The sequence below is a fragment of the Rhinolophus sinicus genome, chromosome 5 (assembly GCF_057876585.1).
Source record: "Rhinolophus sinicus isolate RSI-liver-muscle chromosome 5, RSI-T2T, whole genome shotgun sequence".
NCBI classification, from domain to species: Eukaryota; Metazoa; Chordata; class Mammalia; order Chiroptera; family Rhinolophidae; genus Rhinolophus; species Rhinolophus sinicus.
This window is the reverse complement of record NC_142505.1, coordinates 17,028,846-17,053,094: the sequence shown is the minus strand read 5'-3', so window position 1 is coordinate 17,053,094 and position 24,249 is coordinate 17,028,846. Positions and strand designations below refer to the sequence as shown.

General features: G+C 35.7%; 1 protein-coding gene across 50 annotated transcripts in view; it reads right to left on the bottom strand.

Moving 5' to 3' along the window:
• Window positions 1-24,249, bottom strand: part of CLASP2 (cytoplasmic linker associated protein 2) — a 141,668-nt gene that overhangs the window by 73,789 nt on the left and 43,630 nt on the right. For 27 of the 50 annotated variants that reach the window (XM_019727691.3, XM_074312665.2, XM_074312660.2 and 24 more), the window contains 4 exons: window positions 13,955-14,037; window positions 10,883-10,975; window positions 5,971-6,116; window positions 3,386-3,521 (listed from right to left, as the gene is read on the bottom strand). In XM_019727691.3, the coding sequence (XP_019583250.2) occupies window positions 3,386-3,521; window positions 5,971-6,116; window positions 10,883-10,975; window positions 13,955-14,037 (458 nt within the window). The remainder of the gene's footprint in view (window positions 1-3,385; window positions 3,522-5,970; window positions 6,117-10,882; window positions 10,976-13,954; window positions 14,038-24,249) is intronic. The other 23 variants (XM_074312691.2, XM_088798285.1, XM_074312659.2 and 20 more) reach the window with 1 other exon arrangement.

Sequence of the window (24,249 nt, the reverse complement as noted above, 5' to 3'; positions counted from 1 at the left end):
CTAAATTAGAAAAAAATTAAAGAACCCAACTGGAACCAATAAAACTAAATTGTGACGCTTAAAAAAGGGCCATGACAATGCCTATAGAAAGTGTAAAAAAAAAAAAAAAAAAAAAAAAAAAAAAAACCAAAAATCTGAACATGTAGTATTACAATAAGAAAAAGTGATAACATAAGCACAGTGCTAGAGACTTTTTTTTTAATTAAGTGAATACAGTATATAACCTTATGTCAAAGATTCTTAAAATCTGTATGAAACTGATATTTTGAGAAAATACAAATAACCAGCAACCCTTCAAAGAGTTGTATGTAAGAAGACACAGAATCTAAAACATTAGAATTGTTTTTAGATAACTTCTAAGGTCAGAAAACCCTAATAAAAGAACAGTGTAATAACAAAATATGTAAAACAGGAAATATAAAAATTCTACAAAAGACTTATTAAAACAAATACCAAAATCTAAACTAAAATATTTGCAAACTGAATCTAACAGTTTCATAATATACACTGGCCAAGTAGAATTTAGTTTATGAATGTATAATGGATAAATGAGAAGAATAATTTCAAAAGCTATTAAAAGGATATTTGATAAGATTCTACATCTATTCCTCATCAAAATATGAATAGAAGGAAGTTCCGATAACCTGATATAGAGTATCCATAGAAAACCACACCAAACATCATATTTAAAGTACTCCCATTAAACTCAGAGATAAAACAAAGATCTCAAAAATTCCCACTATTTTTCAACACTGTTATGAAGTTGCCAGACTTAGAGAACCTTAAAAAAATATTAAAAGAGAAAAAAAAGGCCATCTTCATAGACAGATTCACGTTATTTTTAAATAGGCATTGCATTTTATTGTGGAAAAAAAAAATCCTTCTTGTAGAGCAGTCCTTTCTGTAACAGAAAAGGACAAACTGATCAAAGAAACTGAAAAGGCATTTAAGGAAAAAAACCGACCCATCTATTTATGAAAATTTACTATATAAAAATGGTGGCATTTCAGGGAAAGACTGAACAACAATGTACTACATGCCATTGGGTCAACCTGTTTTGTATTTTGCGGGTGTAAATAAAATTAAGATAGCTATATTTAACACAGAAATAAAATCCAATTAGATCTAAACCTAAGAAACAAAATTTATATGAAAGTTTTAAACAACTGAATATTTTTCTAATTCTGAAATAGACAAGGTCATTTTAAATACAACAGAAACCACAAAAAGAACATTGTCTCAACGCATAAAAATTTAAAAGTTCTATATATAACAAACAATAGCTTAAACAATATTTGAAGGATTGACAGACAGTAGAAAATGTTTACAACATATATAAACAGAATTAATACACTTACAGAAAAAGGCCTTAGAAATCAGTGAGTGAAAAATGCACAAAGACTATAAACTGGGAATCCACAGAAGAATAAAGAAAAAATACCTAACATCTCTAATAATCTAACAAATGCTAAGTAGAATGTGAAATAATATTCCATTTATTAAACCGTAAGACTTTTAAGAGACTGTTAGTACACAATGTTGGAAATGGATGGAGAAAAAGGACTCCATAAATTTCAGAGAGAAGAATGGTGAGGACAATTCTCTTGATGTAATCTCCTTTAATAGAGAATAGATTTAGAGATTAAAAAAGATTATCATATGTATAAAAAAGGGAAGCTACCCAAGTATGTGAAATTTAAAAAGCAAGTTAAAGACATCATAAAAATGGCGGCATGAGGTGAGCCTCCTGAAATCTCCCCTGGAATTTACAACAGATTGAACAACTATAACTCCACAAAGGACTCCCTGCGCAGCAGACAGGCAAGACTAAGAGGCGCACTACTGAAATCATCTAAAGGTGGGCAAATTGTGTGTGGGGGGGGGAAGGGGAGAAGGAAGAAGTGAGGTGGGGCACACAGGCACAGGACGCAGACCTAGCTCAGTGCTCCCAGTTCACTGATTCCCGGAATTACCGCAGCTGTGGGAGAGGGAAGACCTCGGACTGCCAGGGCTCTGCTTAAGGACTTTCTGACTCCATCAGAAAGAGCAATATAAGAATAATGGGCATACCAGAAGGAGAAGAGAGAAGGGAACAGAGAGTATATTCAAACAAATAGTCAAGGAGAACTTCCCAAGCTTGTGGAAAGAACTGGATCCTCGAATCCAAGAAGCAAATAGAACACCTAGTTACCTCAATCCCAACAGGCCTTCTCCAAGGCACATTGTATTGAAGCTATCAAAAATTAACAACAAAGAAATAATCCTCAAGGCAGCCAAGGAAAAGAAGATGGTAACCTATAAAGGAAAGCCCATTAGATTATCATCAGATTTTTCAGCAGAAACTCTACAAGCCAGGAGGGAGTGGAACCAAATATTCAAACTATTGAAAGAGAGAAATTATGAGCCAAGAATATATATCCAGCAAAGATATCCTTTAGATATGAAGGAAGAATAAAGACCTTTCCAGACATACAGAAGCTGAGGGAATTTTCTAATACACGATCTACACTACAAGAAATACTAAAGGTGGCTATTCGACCACCATCAACAGGGACAACTTGTAGCAACCAAAACATAAAAAGGGGGAGAGTAAAGGCCTGAAACAGAATATGGGAAGGAGAAAGTAAGTGTGCTGAAGAAAATGGGATAGTCTAAATATCAAACTTTCTTTTACATAAACTTAATGGTAACCGCACACAAAAAAATCCAGAACTGAAATAAAGTAATAAAAGAAAAACAGAGGGAAAAATCACAGAATACCACAGACAGAAATAATAGACAACAACAAAAAGGCAAAGAAACAATGGAGACACAATCTTACAAGAAAACCAATGATAGAATGATAGGAAATCCTCACATATCAATAATCACCCTAAATGTAAATGGACTGAACTCACCAATAAAAAGGCACAGAATAGCAGATTGGATCAAAAAACTAAACCCAACCACATGCTGCCTCCAAGAGACACTCTCAGATACAAGCACAAACATAGACTCAAAGTGAAAGGGTGGAAACTGACACTACAAGCAAATGGTATCCAGAGAATATTTCTGTCATCTTTTACCACTGCCTGTAACATTTTTACTGTTTTACATTTGCCTGTTACTACTTATAACATGACTACCTGCACACACATACACACGTACCTGCATGTGTATATTATATTCTGTATGCAAGCATATTTACTTTGTAATTCTCTGTATTATTCAAATGTTCTAGAATAACTATAATAACAATGTAGAGCATTTATTATCAGAAAAGTAATTCAAAAGTGAGTTTTTTCTTGGGGTTAAAAATATACCAATGATTTATTTAAGTACATTGGAAAAAAGAGGGGGTACGGTAGGAGGGAGGAAGGAAGACAGAAGAACAGAGAGAACCTACCCGAATGATGAATCTGATTGCTGCACATCCAGAAGTTGCCATGACTTTTGCACTATTGGGGACAAGATTAAAAAGCGTAGGTACAATGGCTTCAGCGCCATGGTCAAACTTGTTTCCCAGAACTGTTGAAAGATGGCTACAAAGGAAGATAAAACATGTTTTTTCAAAAAACACTTTAACAGTAAATATAGGCAGGACTATGTAACTTTAAAATATTTTTTTATTAAATTAATGTAAAATTTTTATTTTAATTGGTTCTAACCGATTAAACAAAAAAGAGAAAGAAAGGGAAAACAAGAAGAAAGAAAGGGAAGTACAAATAGAGTATTTCCTTCCTTTTCACATCTTTTACCTGTCTAGTCCAAAGTTGAAATTTGGCATTTTAACATGTATTTGCAACGGCTCTTGGAGAAGCTATCTTACCTCAGAATTTAACCACTAGCATGAATGGCAAAACATTCAGCTCTGATTGCCCTGACCTTTATCTTTATCCATCGATATTTCCATTCTAATGCCCAATATACATCTTAAATTCGACATATTTTATAAACAAATTCAAAATCTTACCCAAATCAATACTCCTCTGGACATTCTCTATGTCTATTAACGGTGCCACCACTGTTTTAGTCACAAATACTCCCTGATATCTTTGGAGTAGGATTTCAGAATTCTTGATTGAAAATACAACTCTATGATACTCTAATTAGTTTGGGGGATCCTAAGGACACCTGTCTTCTCTTTACAAATTTGTAGTTAAAAAACTAATTCAGCTTTTAATTGTACGATTTTAGTTAAAACACTTAGGAAGAATGTTGTAATCACTCAATTTCTGACAATGCTTGCAGTATTGGTTAATTTCTATATATTTATCTTACTTCAAATACAAGGTTGGGATACAGTTAGATCCAAAAAGCAAGCTCTTTCTTGGTTCAAAGAGAGACTCAGACTTATTTACTAGTGTTCAGTTATACTTTATTTTCCAATTGTCTAAACTCACAGGCAAAAGGGAACCTCTAAATCAGAAGCAGGGAGGTGCTTGTTGTGCCTGGATTTTGTTGTCTTTCTTTAAAGAGTGTGAGTTTTGTGCTAGTAGGCAGGTAATGCACCCAAATCATCTTCATTTTTATAAGCTTACTGAAAGGGGCAGAGTCTAGAGCAGCCTTACTTTACAGCTAGTTTAATACTATTCTTATATAGTGGCTTTTCTGGGTCTCTATTGCAAGCGCTGGGTGTACAACAAGGTTTCTCCATTCTGGATCGTCAGACCTGGAACCCCTCCCAGCCCATATGAGCTCTTGGAATTGTGGCTTTCTTTATAGTTTCCAGTAGTTCTTTCTGGTATGCAGGGAGTTGTACCTTTCATACGTATAAACTAGAATTTGGCTAGACTCATGGGATTCCCACCCCATGCAGATTTTCATTGCTCTTTTTTTGTGTATCTCTTCTCTCCTCTCCAATATTCCTGCACTGTAAATTTTAGCCACTTCACCCTTCAGAAACTCCAATCTCTGTTTGTTCTTCTCAACTCAGTAAGATTGCCTTGCTCTGCTTGGGTTCTCCGTCCTTTCCCTGTGGTCCAGAAAGTGCCTCCAGGTCAAAATTGTGCTGATCATACTGCTCAACTGATTTTTTTCTTACGAGAATCACAGTTCTGCTCTGTCTGCTGTCCATTACCTATAAATAGTTGTTTTACATATTTTGTCCAGTTTTCTGCCAGAGGGCTAGTCCTGTACCAGTACTGGATCATGGCCAGAGCAGAATTTTCATCCTAAAATATTTTTCAAGGTTACATTTTTGTTTTGTTTTTTTACAATTGAGAAATAATTCAACTATTTTTGGTTTTCTGGTATACTGATTAGATCTAGCAATCTTGCTAAAGTCTCTTAATTATAATAATTTATTATAGATTCTTGGTTTTCTGCATGAATAATTATATCATCTGTTAATAATGGAAGTTTGTTTCCTTTCTTGAATCCCTATAGTTTTATATCCTGGGTTATTTTTTCCATGTTCTGACTAGAACATTTGATTCAATCCTGATTAGAAATATTAATAATAGGCATCGGTATTCCCTATCTTCAAAAGAATGCTCATACAACAATATATAAAACAAAATTATAGTAGTGGCAAAAGGTAGTTAAATGTTCTACCATTCTTGAATTTTGGAAAAACATAAACATATAGGTTTATATTTTGATAAGTTAATGATGCAGGTTACAATTTCAGAATAACTGCTAAAATATCAGAAATAGAGAGCTTAACATCCAAATTAGTAAAGAGAAAAATTGAATATAGCCAGTTCTCAGATCCATTCATTTTCTGCTTATATTCATAGACTTAGTGACCAAAAATCAACTATTAGACTTTACACGTACAAACACATTTTAACATTGGTATAAAGTGCTGTTAAGAAAAAAAAAATTTTAAGTTACACAAATTGAATCCTTATGTATAATAAAAATGATTTTTGAGTCATGTATATGCTTTTGGGTTACCCTGCTATACTGTTTTACTTAATGAGTCCTGAATCTATGAGTACAAAATTCATTCATAAAAAATACTTATCACTAAAAGAACATACTTACGCTACAGTAATGCAAGCTTCTCTAACCACCTGGGATCTAAGATCCTTAGCTGAAAGTTTAAGTGCTCCATCCAACAAGCGTAAATGTTGGAAAAAGCAATCATACTGTGCAGCTCCAGCAACAAGCAACGATCGAATTTTCTTAAGCTGAAATAAAGAGAATTTTCATTATTGACAAAAAAGTGGCAGTGTAAGGAAAAACAGCTATCTAAATGTCATTATTTGAACAAAATTTAATAAATAACACTTCACTATTTTTATATAAATATATTCAGACATTTTAACAGCATTAAATGTATTTTAAACCAAAAAAAAGCTTTCTGAAAGATTACAGATTTAGTTGTAAGCATAACAGATATGTAACATATGAATAGATAAGTAAATTTTAAGTTTAAGAAAGTCCTTTTATTATTGTGCTAAAATACACATTAACATAAAATTTACCATTTTAAAGTATACAATTCAATGGCATTAAGTACATTCAAAATGTTGTGCAACCACTACCACTATCTGTTAAAGAGGCTATTTTTAAAAGGTCCAATTTTTGGAAACTATATTTCATCCATAAGCACCAATATAGAAGCAGAAGGACCAACCATTGTGCCATCACCATGTTAATATTTTCACAATATCACACTTACTTTTTGAAACAAATAGCTTTCTCCCTATTTCAATACCTTTAGCCTTACTTTTTAGTATAGGATTGTCAAAATGTTTTTCCATATAAACACCAGACATGCCTAATAAAATTTCATTTCATTTTATTAGGCATGTCTGCTGTTTTATTTCAATCAAAAGAAATATCCACAGGTGCACATCTACGCTCACACATATTCAGAAGCTAAAAGTTTATCTATCATACCTATTATTATGTATAATTTCATATTATATTCTGAGGTTTTCTAAATTTTTCAAGACATCTTTAAAATCAAATCAAATAAAGATAAAGAGCATAAAAATAAAATACTTATGAATATTAGAAAAGATTTGAGGGGCGGAGATGCTAAACAGGCTGACTCCAAACCCATGAGTAGGAGATGAGTATCAGAAGGTCCCCCATGAACAGTGAGAGGTTCTAGTCCCACACAGGGCTCCCAAGCCTACGGGTCCATTGCTGGGAAGAGGAGTCCCCACAACACCTGGCTATGAAAATCAGCAAAGATTCCACCCATCCTTGTGAGATGGAAGGTAGCTGGAAACCCAGACGTGCTCTTAAAGGGCCTGTGCACAGGCTCACTTGCTCGCAGGCACTCACCCTGGGCTCCAGCAGAGGGGCGACAACTCCAGAGGCACCAGAGACATACAGGGAAATACTGAGTTGTGTGGATTCAGGGAAAGGGTTGGAGGGCCAGCTGCTAATATCCCTGTGTAGAGCCTGCCTCATGTGTAGCCTTCGGGTGGGCACCATCTTTCCTGTGTTAAGCCCTCCCCCACATGGCTAAATCTGAGACCACACTGGCCTGGTGAACTCCATGCGCCCCACCCTGGTGATTCCCTGGGACACTGCCCAGCTCTTGAAGCATCACTGAGGCACTCTCAGCGACTGGGTAGCCAGCCCTGCCCTGCACACTCCAGGAGGCTTTTCCAGCAGCAGATGGCCCATGATGGCTTGTGCAGCCACCTGGGATACTTTTGGTGGCAGGCAGTCAGGTACAGCTCATGATGTAGCTTTTCTTAGACAGCTCTCAGAAATTTGTAGGCCAACGCAAGTGGCAGCTGGCCTCAGCAGTCTCTGGGCATTTTGTAGAGTGCACACAGGTTCAGCACTGGCCCAAGAAGTGAATCTGCATTAACTTTATGAACACCACCTGCCCCACCTCAGTGATTTCCTGGAACCCCACCCCACCCAACTTGCAGTCAGCACTATGGCAACCAGCCTGCCCTGTGAACCTAAGGAGGCTCTTTCAGCGTCTAAGCCTTATGTGCAATGGGCAGGTGGCAATATGCCTAGAGGTGCCCTAGGCCTTTTTGCTAAGCTACCCCAGGCCTGATACTGGTGGCAGCTGGCCTTGGTTAACAGTGTGTCCACCCCCACATGCCTTCAGATCCAGCACAGGCAGCAACCAAGCACATATAGCTTTGTAGCTCATACCAGGTAGCCCTGGGCTGGTCACAGGCAAGAGCTGAACTTGGCCTACATAGAAACCCCTTCCAAGAGGCACCAGAAACAACACAGCTGGAGGCTGGCTTCAGACCAAAACAGAGCTCCACCCGATTCGCCTCACAAGCAGTACACCCAAAGGGTAGTCTCAATAAGCATAAGAACCCACTGGGGCGAATCCCCCTCTGAGGGTTCAGCCCCCACACAGTGGCTCATATGCTATGGGGGTAGCCAATCCTCACAGAGGAGAGTCAATCCCACCCACCGACACGCCAAAAGCAATGAAGGTTCAACTACAACAGGAGGATACACACAACACACATAAGCAACACTCCTGGAACACACAGTACAGCTAGCTGATCAGAGAGACTGTGCCACTGGACCACATAGAACACCTACTATATAAGGCCATCTGGTGAAGACTGAGAGACATAGGAGATTTACCTAATACATAGAAACAAACACAGACAGGCAGACAAAATGAGGAAACAAAGAAACATGTCCCAAATAAAAGAACAGGAGAAAACTCCAGAAAAAGACTTAAATGAAATGGAGGCAGCCAACCTACCAGAGACAGAGTTCAAAACACTGGTTATAAGAATGCTTAAGGAACTTAGCAAGAATTTCAACAGAGATAGCAAGCATACAGAAAGATACAGAAATCACAAAAAAGAATCAATCAGAAATAAAGAATACCATAACTAAAATGAAGAGTACACTAGAAGGAATTAACAACAGATTAGATGAAACAGAGGACTGAATCAGCTATTTGAAAGACAAGGTAGCAGAAAACACCCAATTGAAACAACAAAAAGAAAAAGAACCCAAAAATTTTTAAAGAAAAGATATATAATCTTAGGGTGTATGGAGAAGGTAAGTATCAAGCAGAAGAGAAGACAGAAGGCATCTAAACAAGATTAACTAAAAACAAAATAAAAATCATTTAATGTGGTAGAAAAAATTACCTACAACATACCAGTACGATACACAAATAATAATAAAATTTAAAAAACGACAAATTAACCCAATATTAAACTGGGCAAAATAAATATATGAAAATCAACCTTACTAGTGATAAGCAAATGCAAATAACAACAAAGAAACATCATTTTCCTCCATTAGACTGGCAAAAATTATGAAAACCCAATAGCATCAAGTACCAGAAAGAAAACAGATGTTATTACTCTAAGATTATGAATGACTAACACCTTTGTTCAAAATATTTTGGCAACATCTACTGAGATAAAAATTGTATCTACTCTTTACCCAACAACCTGTTTAAAAAATTTAACCCAGAAAAATGAAAACACCATTATTATAAATGTGTGTGAGGATGTTTACTGCAATATTGTTCAAATAAAGAAAAAAAGTTAAGTCCATCAAGTGGGAAATGCTTTAATAAATTATATGGTACTTTTTAACTGAGGAATATAATAATACATAGTGCACCAAATGGGCATGATTTGTTAAGTAAAAATGCATAGGTTACTAAGTAATGTATCTAGTATGATGCATTTGTTTTTTAAAAGGGGTTTGGGAAAACAGTTTTCATCTTGTCATGTATGTTTGAATATATATATATATATATATATATATATACACACACACACATATATAGAAAAAATATACTGCAAAATGAGAATATTTGCTTCCTTAATAGGGAGTAAACTATTAACTTTTTAAAAATAATCTGCACTGTTTCATTTACTGCGATGAACCTGTGTCACTTCTCTAATTAAAAACATTAAAAGACCACCTGTATTTCTAAATGAATTGTTTCAAGGTAAAACAAAAAATCTCAAGTACAAAGATTGTGTTTTATACTGACATTTAATTTGTCACGTTTCTCCATAGATAACCTGTGACAGAGATCTTTCTTGTATCAGACTAATCTCAGAGCTGAAGGAAAAATAGTAAACCCTATTTAACAAATCTGGAGCAACATATTCTGTTAAAATATTTTAGTATCTTAAAATATGCAGACTTCCTATCAAAGAGAAGAAAAGCTGAAAAATTAGCTTTTGCTCATAGTGTCATAAGGGCCAGTGTGTCAAAAGGTCGTATTTGATTTATTAATCAAAATGGAAATTGGGAGCTCTCAGAGCAGAAGAGAGTCTTCAAATGGAACACCTTCTCTGTCTTCTTGAGGACACTGAGGTACGCATTTGGTACCTCAGATGTAAATTGGGCAAATTCACAAACTTTAAAATATATAGTCCTTTGTTAATGCAAATATCATTTAAAAAATTATCAAATATTTTCTCAAGGAATTTAGGCTGAATAATATATTCTTAAATCAAGGATACCAGATCTTTTACAATCATGGGTGAAAAATATTTATCACATTAAGAGAGAGCTATGTGAGAAAAGAAAGAGAAAAAAGCCAGACAAATGGGCATACTGTTGCGAATTTACGTCAATATTATGAAAATATTGAGCATGCAGCCAAAGCGAACTGCTTCCTGGTAAACCTTCTAAGAACTGAGAACAGTACTGATGAACCACTACGTAGCCCCACAGAGAGGCCATGGCCCTGAGGCATCAGTGAAGCTCACACTTCCCTAGTCAGTCAACAAGTAGCACAGTGGAGAGATTCACAAATGGGTGAGATAGCCAAACAATAAAAACTATCTCTTACATCAGAAATGTCTATCATTTCAGTACATTTTCCAGAAAGAAATGTTACCTATCAGACTCTATTTCGTAAATACCTGAAAAACCAGATATTACTATTACTGAATTTCCATGTTTTTTAAAAAGAACATTGAAACAAAGAGGAGAGGGATTAGAAAATAAAACATAAAAAACTTACTGCATTGGCACGCTGATCCCAGTCATGTTTGTCATCTGACAAAATTTCCCTGATTTTATTTAATGTTTCTTCAAGTTCTCGACTAGAATAGATCTTAAAGAAAAGATGTAAGATTATGTTAATATTTCTTACCATAAGCAGTATCAAAATTATGCTCTGATGTTAAAAATCATCTTTCAAGTAATAAGGTTTGTTAGGTCAGCTACGGGCATGGTCAAAGCGGCCAGGAGCCAAGTCATAACCCTCTGCCAAGTCAGACCCCTCCCCGCATGATGGAAACTGGGGCCCCTAGCGATTCCCAGAAAAGGCAGCAGACCGCTCATGCGATAAACAGCTCTGGATGCAGTGGCTCGCGCCCGATCTGCGCTGGGGGGGGGCCTGCTCATTTGCCACCTCACTCAGCCAACCCCTACCCCAAAAATCGCATATATGCCTCCCTCACTCTGCCCTGGGCGCGACTTCACCGGCCCCCTCTGCGGACCGGTGAACCTTGCCCAGAAGCGCAGAATAAAGCACTCACTTTTCTCAACCCGCCTGACTCTCTTAGCCTCATTATCTCGCAGCAAGCCTTGCAAGGTTATTTCCCATTCTTGCACCATTATTAATGGAGAATGGAAATATATTACAGACAATAAAATAAAATGCTTAATTTGTCTTCCTTACTTCTTACCCTTATGCTACTTCTCCACTCATGAGTAACTTCAAAAATATGTTTAAAATGCTTTGTCATTTAAAAACAAGATGCAAGTATTCTAATTAATAAAAACAGGCCTAATTTCTCAAAATGACTTTGGGTATATAACATACCTATACGTTCATATACTTATACAATATTGCAAAAGGACATGTTTTAAGTTAGTGTCCCCCCCCCCCCCCCCCCCCCGCCCCGCGTATTAGACTGTGGCCAGGATAGCCACATGCTTTGTTTCCTCTGGAGCCAACCATCTGCAAAACACCACTATCCTTTCATTCACTTAACAAACATTCACATAACAGGGATGTATTATGTTAGGCATTAAGGATACTATAGTGAGCAAAAACAGACATGTTTGTTGCTGTATGGAGCTTATAATCTAGTCAGGGAGAGAAAAAACGAAATAATCAAATGAAAATATGAAATTGCAAGCAGAAAGTACCACCAAGGAGAACTATACAGTACTATGACAGTCTATATATAATCGGGGGTTTAAACTAGTGTTAGGAAAGTCAAGTTTGAACTGAGAACTAAAGGATGAGTGGAACATCATTAGGCAAGTGGAGAGAGATTAGCCTTCCCTGGAAGAAAGAACATGTGTGTACAGGCTCTGTGACAGAAAGCAACTGAATGAAGGCCAGAATACAGGAACAAAAAGTGCAAAGGGGACAGGGGAGGAGTCAATGACCCAGGTCTAACTCAATCAGTACATAGAATTTCTCCACATCACAGTCAAGGTTCAGATGTGGGCATGCGACCTAAAAGTGAATCTCACAAGTTTTATAGGATCAGCCAGAAAAGAGGAAGAGAGTGGTTAGAGTGTGAGGCTCAAACAGCTGCAACCATGCTGCTGACCATGAGGGAAGACAATGCAAGGGCATCCAGCAATCAGAGACAGAGAGAAACAGGGTCCTAGGGATACCATCTGAGTCGTACCAAATAGATACCTTCATGAAAACAGCCCTACTTTTATCTTTCATTTTCAACAGCCATTAAATTCCCCTTTTACTTAAAAAACAAAACAAAAAAAACCACCCCACCCCCAAAACAAGGGTACAATGGGGAGCAGGACATAAGACAGGTTGAAGAGGTAAGAGGGGAACGAGAGAGCATCCTGTCAGAGAATGATTCCTGAAGGTTTCTGAGCTACTTCTTTCCTACCTCCCCTCCCCTTCACAATAGTCCTCCTGCGTATTTCAGAAGAAAGGCTGGTCCCTATACCATTCCTAATCTTATTATGATGCATTACTCTGAAATATACTAAAAGGCTCCCCTGTGCCCCAACAAGGAAAAAAGGGTCAACTCAAAAAAGGGCAACTCCTTACTTCCGTGAGGGGATACATAATTATTTAAACGTTCCTTTAGGGGGTATACAAGCAAAAGAAACTTGAAGACAAGAAAGGAATCTGCTACAGTAGAATGACTGATTCCTAGGTTTCTGATTTTTGTAACTGATTAAGTAGTGGTTTCCACATATAAAACACTGGAAGAGTAGGCTTGTAAGGGGAAGAGAATGAGTCCAATTTCAGACAGGTTGAATTTGAGATGCCTCTGAGACATCTAAAAGAAGACTTTAGTCAGTGGAGAAATTATTTGGATGCTCAAAGAGGTCTGTCTTAGAGATAAAAACCCGTGTATTAGCTGTGTAAAGGCAAAAACTGAAGTCATGGGTTTGAAGAAAGTAACTTAGTAAGAAAGAGGAGAGTGAGAAGAGAGAGCCCAGAACTGACCCTTAAGAAATCCCAATATTCAGTAGCTAAGTAGAGAAAGATGTGCTTATAAAGGAGACAGACATGAAGTAAACAAAGAGATAGAGGGAGAATAAAGGATGAATGTTGTAGCTCAAGCATCTTTAAAGAAAAGTGGATATAGTTGGACATTGTAAGCTAATATAATCCAATCATAGGGATTCGGGGTGGCCGGATGGCTCACTTGGTTACAGCGCGAGCTCTCAACAACAAGGCTGCCGGTTCAATGCCCGCATGGGATGGTGGGCTGCACCCCATGCAACTAAAGATTGAAAACGGCAACTGGACTTGAAACTGAGCTGCATCCTCCACAACTAGATTGAAGGACAATGACTTGGAGCTGATGGGCCCTGGAGAAACAGTGTTCCCCAAAATTCCCCAATTAAAAAAACAAAAAAGTTTAAAGAAAAATAATAGTAATATGGATTCAATTTTATTTCAGTCTCACTGAAAAGTCACTTGAAAATCTAATCGTACCAATAAATAATAGCTTAGTAGTAGTAAGTCAAGCATTTTATTTTTTTGTAGTGAGTTAAGGAAAAAATTTTTTTCAGGTACAAAAATAGGTAATTATATGAACAGGTACACAGGCAATATTCATGGGGAGTGCTCCTACACTGATATCCTTACCTGAATAGAAGGGACATCTGTAAAAGCTTTTATAAAATCATCTTCATCAACTGCTCCGGCACCTCCTTCCTTAGAAGCACCTGCTAATTAAAAGGAAATTTACTTTTTAAAGTTTATTTTTAAGCATTTTAGCATCAAGGACAAATATAATTCTTTTAATACCAACAAAGGCATAACAAACGCATCAAAAAAAAAATCAACTTTCAGAAAAGTTAAAAGTACTTAATAGTTGATTACTTCTCTATAAGGTAGTAGGTTAGGCTGGTAGTAAAATCCAAACAGGTCTCCCATCCCTCATTCAATGTAAAGCAAGGACACAAGAAATACAGGATACAGGTGAAAAGATAAACATTTACAAGCTGAACAGCAATTTTAAATGGCACAAAATGTCAACAAATGATGGCAAATAAGTGATGCAGAAAAGCAAATGTGAAAAAAAAATGAGTCTTGAAATCAAATTTAAATATGCAAACAAATCTTTATTGCAAATTTAGACAATAAAAAAGTAAACTGAATAGGCAGTTGTTAAGAGCCAGTAATTAAGCTATTGTCTTTTGGCTCCAAAGCCACTCTATTATATTCTGTGGTGTGTGGCCTAGGATTAAGCAAACCATTTTTCTATTGATTCTAGTGCTTTCCTATTAAACTCTGTCAGTGGGGTTGCTGGAGAGAGACTGGAAGCTGAAGGAAGAAGGGATCTATTCCTTCCTAACTGCTTCCTGTTCTTGTTAGCAAAACCCTAGCAACTTCTGCAGGGCCCCGAGTTCAGTAGCAGGCTGGATCCATTTTGCAGTTTTTCTACAAATCACTAAACCAACACCAACCAGCTAGTACTCCCTCCTCAGAGGTCTGAGTCAAGGCTCTGCAGGGCCCCTCCTTTAAGCCTCTAAGTTTTAACAATTTCAACATCTTCATTTTGTTCCTCTGGCTCTAAGGGTAGGAGGTGTGTACTGTAATTGCTACCTCCAGGATACTTTAGTGTTCTCTTTTTGCATTCTTTATTCATTAATACCCATTTAACAATTTTTTATATTAAAATTCTCTATAAAAATAACTGTTGTGGCTTCTGTCTCCTGACTGAATCTTGGCTGAAACAGGGTGTACTTAAGTTTCTAACTATATGTATTTATTTCTTTATGGTAAGAATTCAACACATGAAATGGATTTCAACAACACAAGATGTACACCCCAAGGGACAGCTGATTTAAAAAAAAAAATCTCTCCAATTAGAAAATTAAAATAACTGAATTTTAAGTTAGCATCGTCCTATACTCCGGATCTCCAAAGATATATAAGAAGCTCCTCATGTAAAGAAAAAACAAAAACAAAAATAAAAAAACAAACAAAAAAGTCCTTTAAAGATCTTTATGAGTTTGAACAACAGAAGATGCACCACAGAATAGCATAACAAAGTTGAAAGGCAATATAATAATATAATACTGCAAATTAAAAGCAATGACAATTTAACAAACGAAAAGAAAAATGAATGTGCGTCTGCTATAGGAAATTCAATAACAGGAGTAAATACATTAGTTATTCCCTAGATATTGAGAAGAATCCAATGAAACAAAACTCTCAACCCCATTCCTATGATCATTCCCTGTAAGTGATTAACTGAAAAGAATCAGTTAAAGCAAAGAAACAAAAAATAAGATACCTACTAATATTAACGTCTTATAACACACTACATTAATTTACAAATCTCTTAATATGGGGTTTATTGTTTTTGAAAATGGGTATTCAGAAGCCTAGATTTTTACAAGTTCTTCCCAATCTTCCACAGTTGTCTAAAACAGGCCACTGAACAGAAATATTTATAGGGACTTGTCCTTATCAAGTAGTTTCTAAACATTTAACACAGTTTTCATAAAAACAACTTTCTTTCCACATTCCTTAATATGTTTTGTTCACTTACATACCACTTCTTGCAAATTACTTTGTCACAGCAATAAGAGCAACCATTAGGCATGTTTGAGAACAAACAACTGACTCCTGGAAAGTATACACTTCAACTGGTGGAAGAGACCTGCGCAGACGTACCAGAGCAGAGCTAGTTAACAACCTCAGTGTGCTGACTGTGGCAGGGAAGACAACTTTACAGAGGAATGGAAAAGCGAAGGGGAGATCAGTATGAAGAGCTACTGGAGAGGATATACAGTTTACAAGAGGTATCATACATACAACAGAACGTTAACTCCGCCAACGTTAACCCACCCACATCAGCACAACGTCAATACCCTTCAAGGGAATGCACAGCATCTAAATAAATCCCAAATAAGGCCAGAAAAACGGTGCCATTGACTAAGGACATACATAGAAAAGTCTAACTTTGAAAGTCACAATTCACGCTAATCATAATACTTTTATTATCCAGTAAGTTCTGTCTTATGAATAGGGCCATAAGCTAGTGGGGAGGGGAGTGGGAGTATAAATTAAATGGCTTTTAAAAGTCCCCTAAAAGGTGCAGAGATGAAAGGCTACAAATATCACTAAATTCAGCATTATGACTATCTCAGATATTGACAACTAGGTCTGTAAACCTGGACACGAGTATTATCAATTTGGCAAGAACTTGCATGGTTTGAATAGTTGATCTCAATCTACCTCACTCTTACTTTTGAGAATCACTCTGTATTAAGAAGAGCCGCTGCTGATGGGAGAGTACTGGGTCTGTGAATAGTGTAACGAGGACATGCTAAGCTCCCCATTCTAGCCTTGCTTACCTCCTATATGTATTGCAAGTAAACCTTTCACGGTTCTAGTTTGCCTAATGTTTCCCCTCAGCTTGGTTTTTTCTGGACAACCAAGCAGAAAAAGGATCCCTGCATGGGAGAATAATCTGTTGAATGAACTGTTTCATCTCACAATCATCATTCCATTTTGATACAGCTTTAAAGTTCACCTAAAAAAAATACTATAAAATACTTTTAGCCTCAGCAAGAAGAATGGACACCATAGGAGAGACAAAAAGAGTAATGGGCCCTAATGTCAAATATTATTGCAAGAAAAGAAGAACAAGTGTGCATACCAAGGGCAGATGTATTTAGATAACATGTTTGAGAGGAACACAAATAGAGGCTAAGCTGAAGAGGGGAGCAATGTTGGCTTCCAACTTGACTAAAGCTCTTTCAGATATAAGCAGGTCAACAACTAGAAGATATAACTGGGCTAAGACAAAACAGAAGAGCTATGCCCGGGTGTCTAACCACTCTAAAACAGAGATCAGTAATCTGTCAAGGGTCAGACAGTAAATACTATACTTTTGGGGCCATATCGTTTCTGTTGCAATTACTCAATTCTGTCACTGTAGCGTGAAAGCAGCCATAGACAATATGTAAATGAATAAGAAAGGTTGTATCCCAATAAAGCTCTATTTATGGACACCAAAATTTGAATTTCATATAAAAATTTAAAAATGTAAAAAAATATTCCTAACTCATGGGTGAAACAAAAATAGACAGTTGACTGGATTTGGCCTGTGGATACTGTTTGCTGATCCCTGCTCTAAAACTTACCCTAAGCTGGTAATCACTTCATGGGTGTGTGTGTGTACACACGTGCATGGGGGGGGTGTGATTCCAGTGATACATGGTTTCTAGTATGCTAGATTGGCTAAAGTAGGCACCCTCAGAAATTTGCAAATATTACTTTAAGAGGTTTAAGTACAAAAAGAACACTCCGTTCTACTTAGTCCTTAACTACTAACGAGATGAAGTGCTGGATACAAAGGTGAATGAGGCAAAGGGTAAAGTAATATGTTTCAGATATAGGAGCAAAGAGAACAAAGTTTCAGAGGTGGAAAGGGTCAGGTTCTTTTCAGGCTAGACTAGGACCGAAGAGAAAGATAAATGATGAAGAAACAACATGGAGACAAATATGGTGTGAAACCCAAAGAAATTCATATAAAATCCATAATTTTTAAAGAGAGTTACACTAACGAAAGTATACCACAAAGAAAGCTTAAAATAAAAGCCTTCTGGATCTATCCCCAACTTTCTAAGGGAAATAGGTTGCAAAAGATACTCAGTTGAATACAAGGACATTTTTATGTAAAAGAAGGACAGATTTTTGAGGGGCAGAACCAAGAACAGAGGTAAACACTGGTTTAGAGAACCACAACCAAAAAGAGAATGGAACCTTCAGCAGGGAAAATTCATCACCCTTAAGTAAGGGAACCTGATAACAGGTTTCTGTTGGGTTTCAAAATTGCTATAAACTAGTTACTACTGTGAACTTCCTATTGCTCCCCTTTTTGAAGGGGAGTGTCTACTATGGTTATACTGTCCTTGTATATTGAGTGTGTGGGTGTAAGTTAGATATCGTTTTAGTTCATAGGTCTCTGGATGGAGAGGAGCCACACCAGAGAACCCTCACAGGCATCAGAACATGACGCAGATAACAAGATCATGGACTCTGAGCCTCATGATATAATTAGGATGAGACTTTCGTTCAGGTAATGTCCGTGAGTGCAATTTGTATGCGGGAGGCATGTGAGTAATTGTGGTTAGAGGCTAAATTGCAGTAGACTGTTTGCAAAAATAGCTGTTAACAATTCCTCTCATTCTTGAATGCTCCTTTTACAATGTGACTTTGCAGCTGTTCCCATCCAGAAGTGGAGTCCCCAGCCAACAGGTGGGGTTAGAGTAACCTAGAATTCTCCAGTTGAGACAAGACCTAGAAGAGGCTAGAGGGTATCTTAATTGGCGATTTACCAGTTTTGAGTAGGAATAAATCTTCTCTGAAGAAAACTTATAGAATCCCCAATTTGGGCCCAAGGGACTTCCACCAATTAAGTTCAAGCAAGGAGCTCACAATCAAAGTTCAAATACACAAGAACGCAAACTGTTAGAACTAAAAGACACAGGAAACAAAAAATAGATTTTAGAACTGTAGATGTTAGAAATGTCTAGTTAGACTACAGAACGAATGTTTATGTAATATTTAAATAATGTGGACAGAATCATAAAAACACCAATCAACAAAAGGTAATAGGAATGCACAAATGAATTTTGGGGAAAATGGAATGACATGTATAGTACAACTGTTGAAATAAAAAGAAAACAACTTGACTAAAAGGTTAAACAGTAGAGTAAATAGAGAGTTGGAAGATACACCTAAATAAATTACCCAGAATGTGGCAAAGAAAAATAGGGAAATGGAAAAATAAAAGAGATAAGGAGGATAGCATGAGAAAGTAATAATATATCTAATTGGAGTATCTGAAAGATAGAATAGAAAAACTGGAAGAAAGGCAATTATTTAAAAAGAGGTAATGATTGTGAACTTTCTAGATTGATGAAAACCAGTAATCTATAGATGCTAGTAATCAGAATGTACAAAGTAATCTAAGCAGGATAAATAAAAAGAAATCCACCCAGTACTCTGAGGTGTAACTGCTTACCACCAAAGACGAAGAGATAGACATCAGAGAAAGAAAAGATCACCTAGAAAGGAACAACAAACTTCTCACAAGCAACAAACAGTGGGATTCAGAGAGGGTACATTATAATTTTTCAAGTTTTGAAACAAAAATGGTATCAATCTAAAATTGTATATGTAGCACAACTAATTTTTAAGAATACAAGTTGAAAAAAGTTAAACGCACTGAAAATGAAGAAAACAAACCATCATTACTTAAAGATGGTATGATTGTCTAAATCAGGGGGTGGGCAAACTTTTTCTGTAAAGGGCCAGATAACAAGTATTTTATGCTTCATGGGCCATATGGTTTCTGCTGAAACTACTCAACCCTTCACAAATGAATGGTGTGGTTGCATCCCAATAAATCTTTATTTATAAAACCAGATAAAAGGGCCAGCTTTGGACTGCTGCCTGTAGTTTGTCACACTCTGGTGTAGATAAAAAACCCTAAATAACGTACAGTAAAATCGTTAAAAAATTAAATTTTAGCAAGCTAACTAGCTATATAATCAAAATACAAAATTCAATTTCATTTCTATGCATTAGTAAGAAAGTTAGAAATTTAAACTTAAAAAAGTACTATGTTGATGGACTTTGAGAGCATTATGTTAAGTGAAAAAAGTCAAACAGAAAGACAAATACTGTATGAGCTCACTAATATCACAACTATAAAATTTTTTTAACTATCTATGGTGATAAATGTTAACTAGACTAATTGTGGTTATCATATTGCAATACATACAAATATTGAACCATGTTGTACAAAGGAACTTCAGTAACATAATGTAACATTGAATGTCAATCATACCTTAAAAAAAAAATAGACAATGTACTGAATCTATAGATGAATTTCGAGAGAACCAAGAGCTTTGTAATATTGTCTTCCTACCCAGGAATGTAGTATATCCATTTACTTATGCGTTTTTAAATTTCTCTCAATAAAGTGTTATAACTAAAATAAAAATTATGTTCAATAGTAACAGATATTTTGAGGTATCTAGGAATAAACAAAATCAAACAAAAGGAAAACAAAGAAAGTGAAAAGCTTTTGGGGGAAAATAATAAATTTTAATGAGACATTATAGAAGAATACCAGAATAAATGGAGAATTATTCCATGTTCATGAACAGAAAGATTCAGCATCATAAAGATGTCCACCCTTCCTAAAGTAATACAATACTATAATCATGTCTCCAACAGGGTTTCTTGTGGCACTTGTCAAGCTGATTTTAAAAGCAGGAAGAATAATGAGCCAGAAACTGTTGAGCTATTGCTGCAGAGTACTTGCCCTACCAGATATCAAGACTTACTTGCCCTACCAGACAGGAGGATCTTGGTAGTGGTAAAACACAGACATCAAGTAAGGTTCTCCCAGGATCACTGGAGTAGCGCTTAGAAGGGGGAGGTATCTTTCGGAAGGTTGGTGAATAAAGAAAAGGAAGAAAGAAAGGATAAAGGCTCTTTTGAAACAAGGTGGTATCACAGAATCAGAAGTAGAAAGCCCCCTATGTATCATTCAGTAAAGAAGCTGCATTTCACTATACCAACAGAAGAGGGCATTCTTGAACTAAAAAACAGTAAACTTTTCTTCCTGCCCCCATAGAATTACTTGTAATAAAAATATATTCTTAGGACATTAAGCAAATTTGAATATAGAAGTGATTAAAAGGAGGTGAGTATATAGTTTAAGAATAAATTTATGGAAAACAAAAGGGCTAAAGGAACAAGTTAAATAACATCACAAAAAGAAATCAGATAAATCCAAAAAATGGCATAATCTGAAAGACCACTGGCCTTTTGAAAGACCATTCATTGACTTTTCAAAAAAGTCAATGTCTTGGGTATAAGAATTGGTAAGGGTTTTTTTTATACATAATATTAGGAATTTTCTTGCATTTGATAATGCTATTATGGTTATGATGTAATATGCCTTTAAGTCTTAGGAAGTGTATATTAAATATTTATGGCTGAAATGTCACATCTACAATGTACTTTGCAATTAATGAGATTAAAAAATGTGTGGAAATACATCTATAGAGAGTGTCAAAACAAATACGGCAAAATGATAATTATTAAATCTAGATGATGAGTGTTCACTGTACGTCATCTTCGCTAAACACTCTAAATTTTTTATAATAAAAAGTTAGGGAAACACTCATTATAAAGCTGGAGTAGGTACGGATAAATAAATCAGGAAAAAAGAAAAGAAACTATATAAACTAACCAAAATACAAACAGTAATATTTCAATTAAGTGAAGTAAAGAATGTTTCATTTAATTTCATGGCAATTAATTGGCCATGCATAAGGAAGAAAATAAATTAAAATGGATATACTGCCACCTTATACAAAAATAAATTCCAGAGAATAAGAATAAACCAAATGTAAAATAATTCCATATGGTCTCCTTGATGCCTAACAGGAAGCCTTGTACATTGCAGGCTCTATACAGTTGTGTAAGGACAGTAACTTATCTCTGGAGAGACTGGGTCTTCAGTTTGCCTATTAATTTCAATCAAAATACTTTGGCTGTTTATATGCTTTTCTCCCTTCTCTTAAACATTCTGAATGCTTCAAAAAATAAACCTTGCACAATGCAATTTCTTTATCACTTTAAGTTTTGCACAAGAGGTAAAACAAAATGGAGTTTGAAGAAAATTACAGCAAAACATATCCTTATACATAGCAGACAACTAGGTACTTTATTGGTTTATATTAACAACATTGGTTGCTTACTCGAGTCATCTTTACCTTAAAACCAAAGTTAAGATAGACAGCACCAAGACATCTTATGATTGATAGTCAATGATATGGGATTCACAGTAATTTAAGACAGAAAGGTGAATCTCTAAATTACAAATATAAGTCATATTGTTTTGCTATATGGGATAAAAATAAGAAATAAGTATCACATGCAGTATTAATTAGGAGATGACCCAGAGATGATTCAAGAAGAAGCCCTTGACAGTGGGCCAACCACTGGGTTCTCGTTTCATCTCTGCTAACAACTATCTGATCCCGGATACATCATTTAACTCTCTGAGGCTAAGTCGCTTCATCTGGATTGGGATCAGATCATCTCTAAGTCCCCTTCAAGGCTAAAACCTTCTGGGTTTAGTATCTTTCGATGTCATTAGAGGAAGAAGAGAGGAAGAAAACAAAACACAAACAGAAAAGTTATTTGGTTTTATATAAAGTTCAAAAACAAGAAGTTGAGGTTTACCAGTTAAAAATTTGGATTCTAAGATTAAACAAAAATTCTGTGAGATTTGTTTTATTAAATATATACTGATTCTCATCATCTTTATTTGTTTAAAATAACTTTGGTATTTGCGTGATAGAAAAAATGGAAACAATTAGCATAATTTGTGGGAAACAGATAATTCAGACATTCTTACAACCCCAAGTCAGACATAAATAAAATAAGTATAAAATATCCTAATAAGTCCTACTGGATTTGAAAGGGTGGTAATTACCCAATTATAAGAATTGAAAATTAAAACCATTTTAAAGTAGTCTGATGGATAGAAATAAGAGAGAGAATACGCTGTCCACTTGAATAAGTGAGAGAGAACAGCAGAACTTTGAGAATTGATTATTTGGCCAATGATTTGTCTCAATGATTATATACAAGCCTCGATGACAAATCACTAACCTCAAAACCTGGTACTAGTTATAAACAATAACAACTGATCATCTTCTAATTCAGTCTTTATTTTTTTAAAAAAATAGAAGCCAAAGTAATTGGTACATAAATAGGGATATTGTAACTCAGAAAATAAACTTTAGAAAGACAATCTCAATAAGAAAAAAATACTAAAAAGCATTTCTAGTTATCATGCAAAATTACAGATTTGCTCATTTCCAAATATTCTATTTTTCTGGGAATCATACTAGTTGAGCTTTAAAATGACATATTTATGGATGCTGAAAGGTAGTGATCATTACCGTAGATTATAATCTCAGAGCTGTAGAATCTAGAAGAATCCTAACTTACCCAGTGAGATCAGTGGGTAGCAATACAGCCCAGAGCTTTTCCCGCTTTGCCAACTTATTAGATGCATGACCCTGTGCAAGTTACTTAACTTCTCCAGACTTCAGTTTGCTCATCAGTAAAATCAGGATAGTAAAGTATCTAACGCAGGGGTTTTGAGGTTTAAATGAAAAAATATATGTAAGAACACTCAATAATTTTTGTTAAATTATTACCTAAAATACTACAGAGAAATAAGTATTTTAAACAATCAGGTACCTTCGGCAATTGTACTCCAAGCCATTAAGCCAAAAAGAAAAGGGGGAAATGTATTTACCTAAATTCCTATAATGGAATTACAAACATTATTCAGTAAATGGACTCTTTAAAGAAATTCACTTTACCCTTATTCTAATTGGTAAAGCACAAAGGTAACACTTTTGACACCCAGATAATATGAGTTTTTCTAGCAATGACATATTAGTATAGAGCAACTCATAACCCTTTAAAAAAAGTTTTTCCTTGGATTAAAGGCTATACATTTATAATATGAGAGCAGGGAGAACAGGCTGGAACAGTGAGCCAAAGAACAAAGCAAAACTAACACACACTGAAGATTAAACACAGGTCCTATTGGTTTTAATTAATTGGATAGGATACTTTGCTAAAAATAGCATACATCTCTTTAATCTTGACATATATCTCTGGGAGAAGTAAATTAAACTCTAAAACTTTAAAAGTAGATTCAGTCAAGATTCCAGAGAAGCTCATTTTATTTTCAGTATTCTTACTTGAAAGAAATTTGTGAAACTCAGTGAACTGTGATAGACTTGCACCACTATTATATACCTCCACCTACTGCACTCCTTTAATTAGGAACCAATCACACCTATGTGTTCATT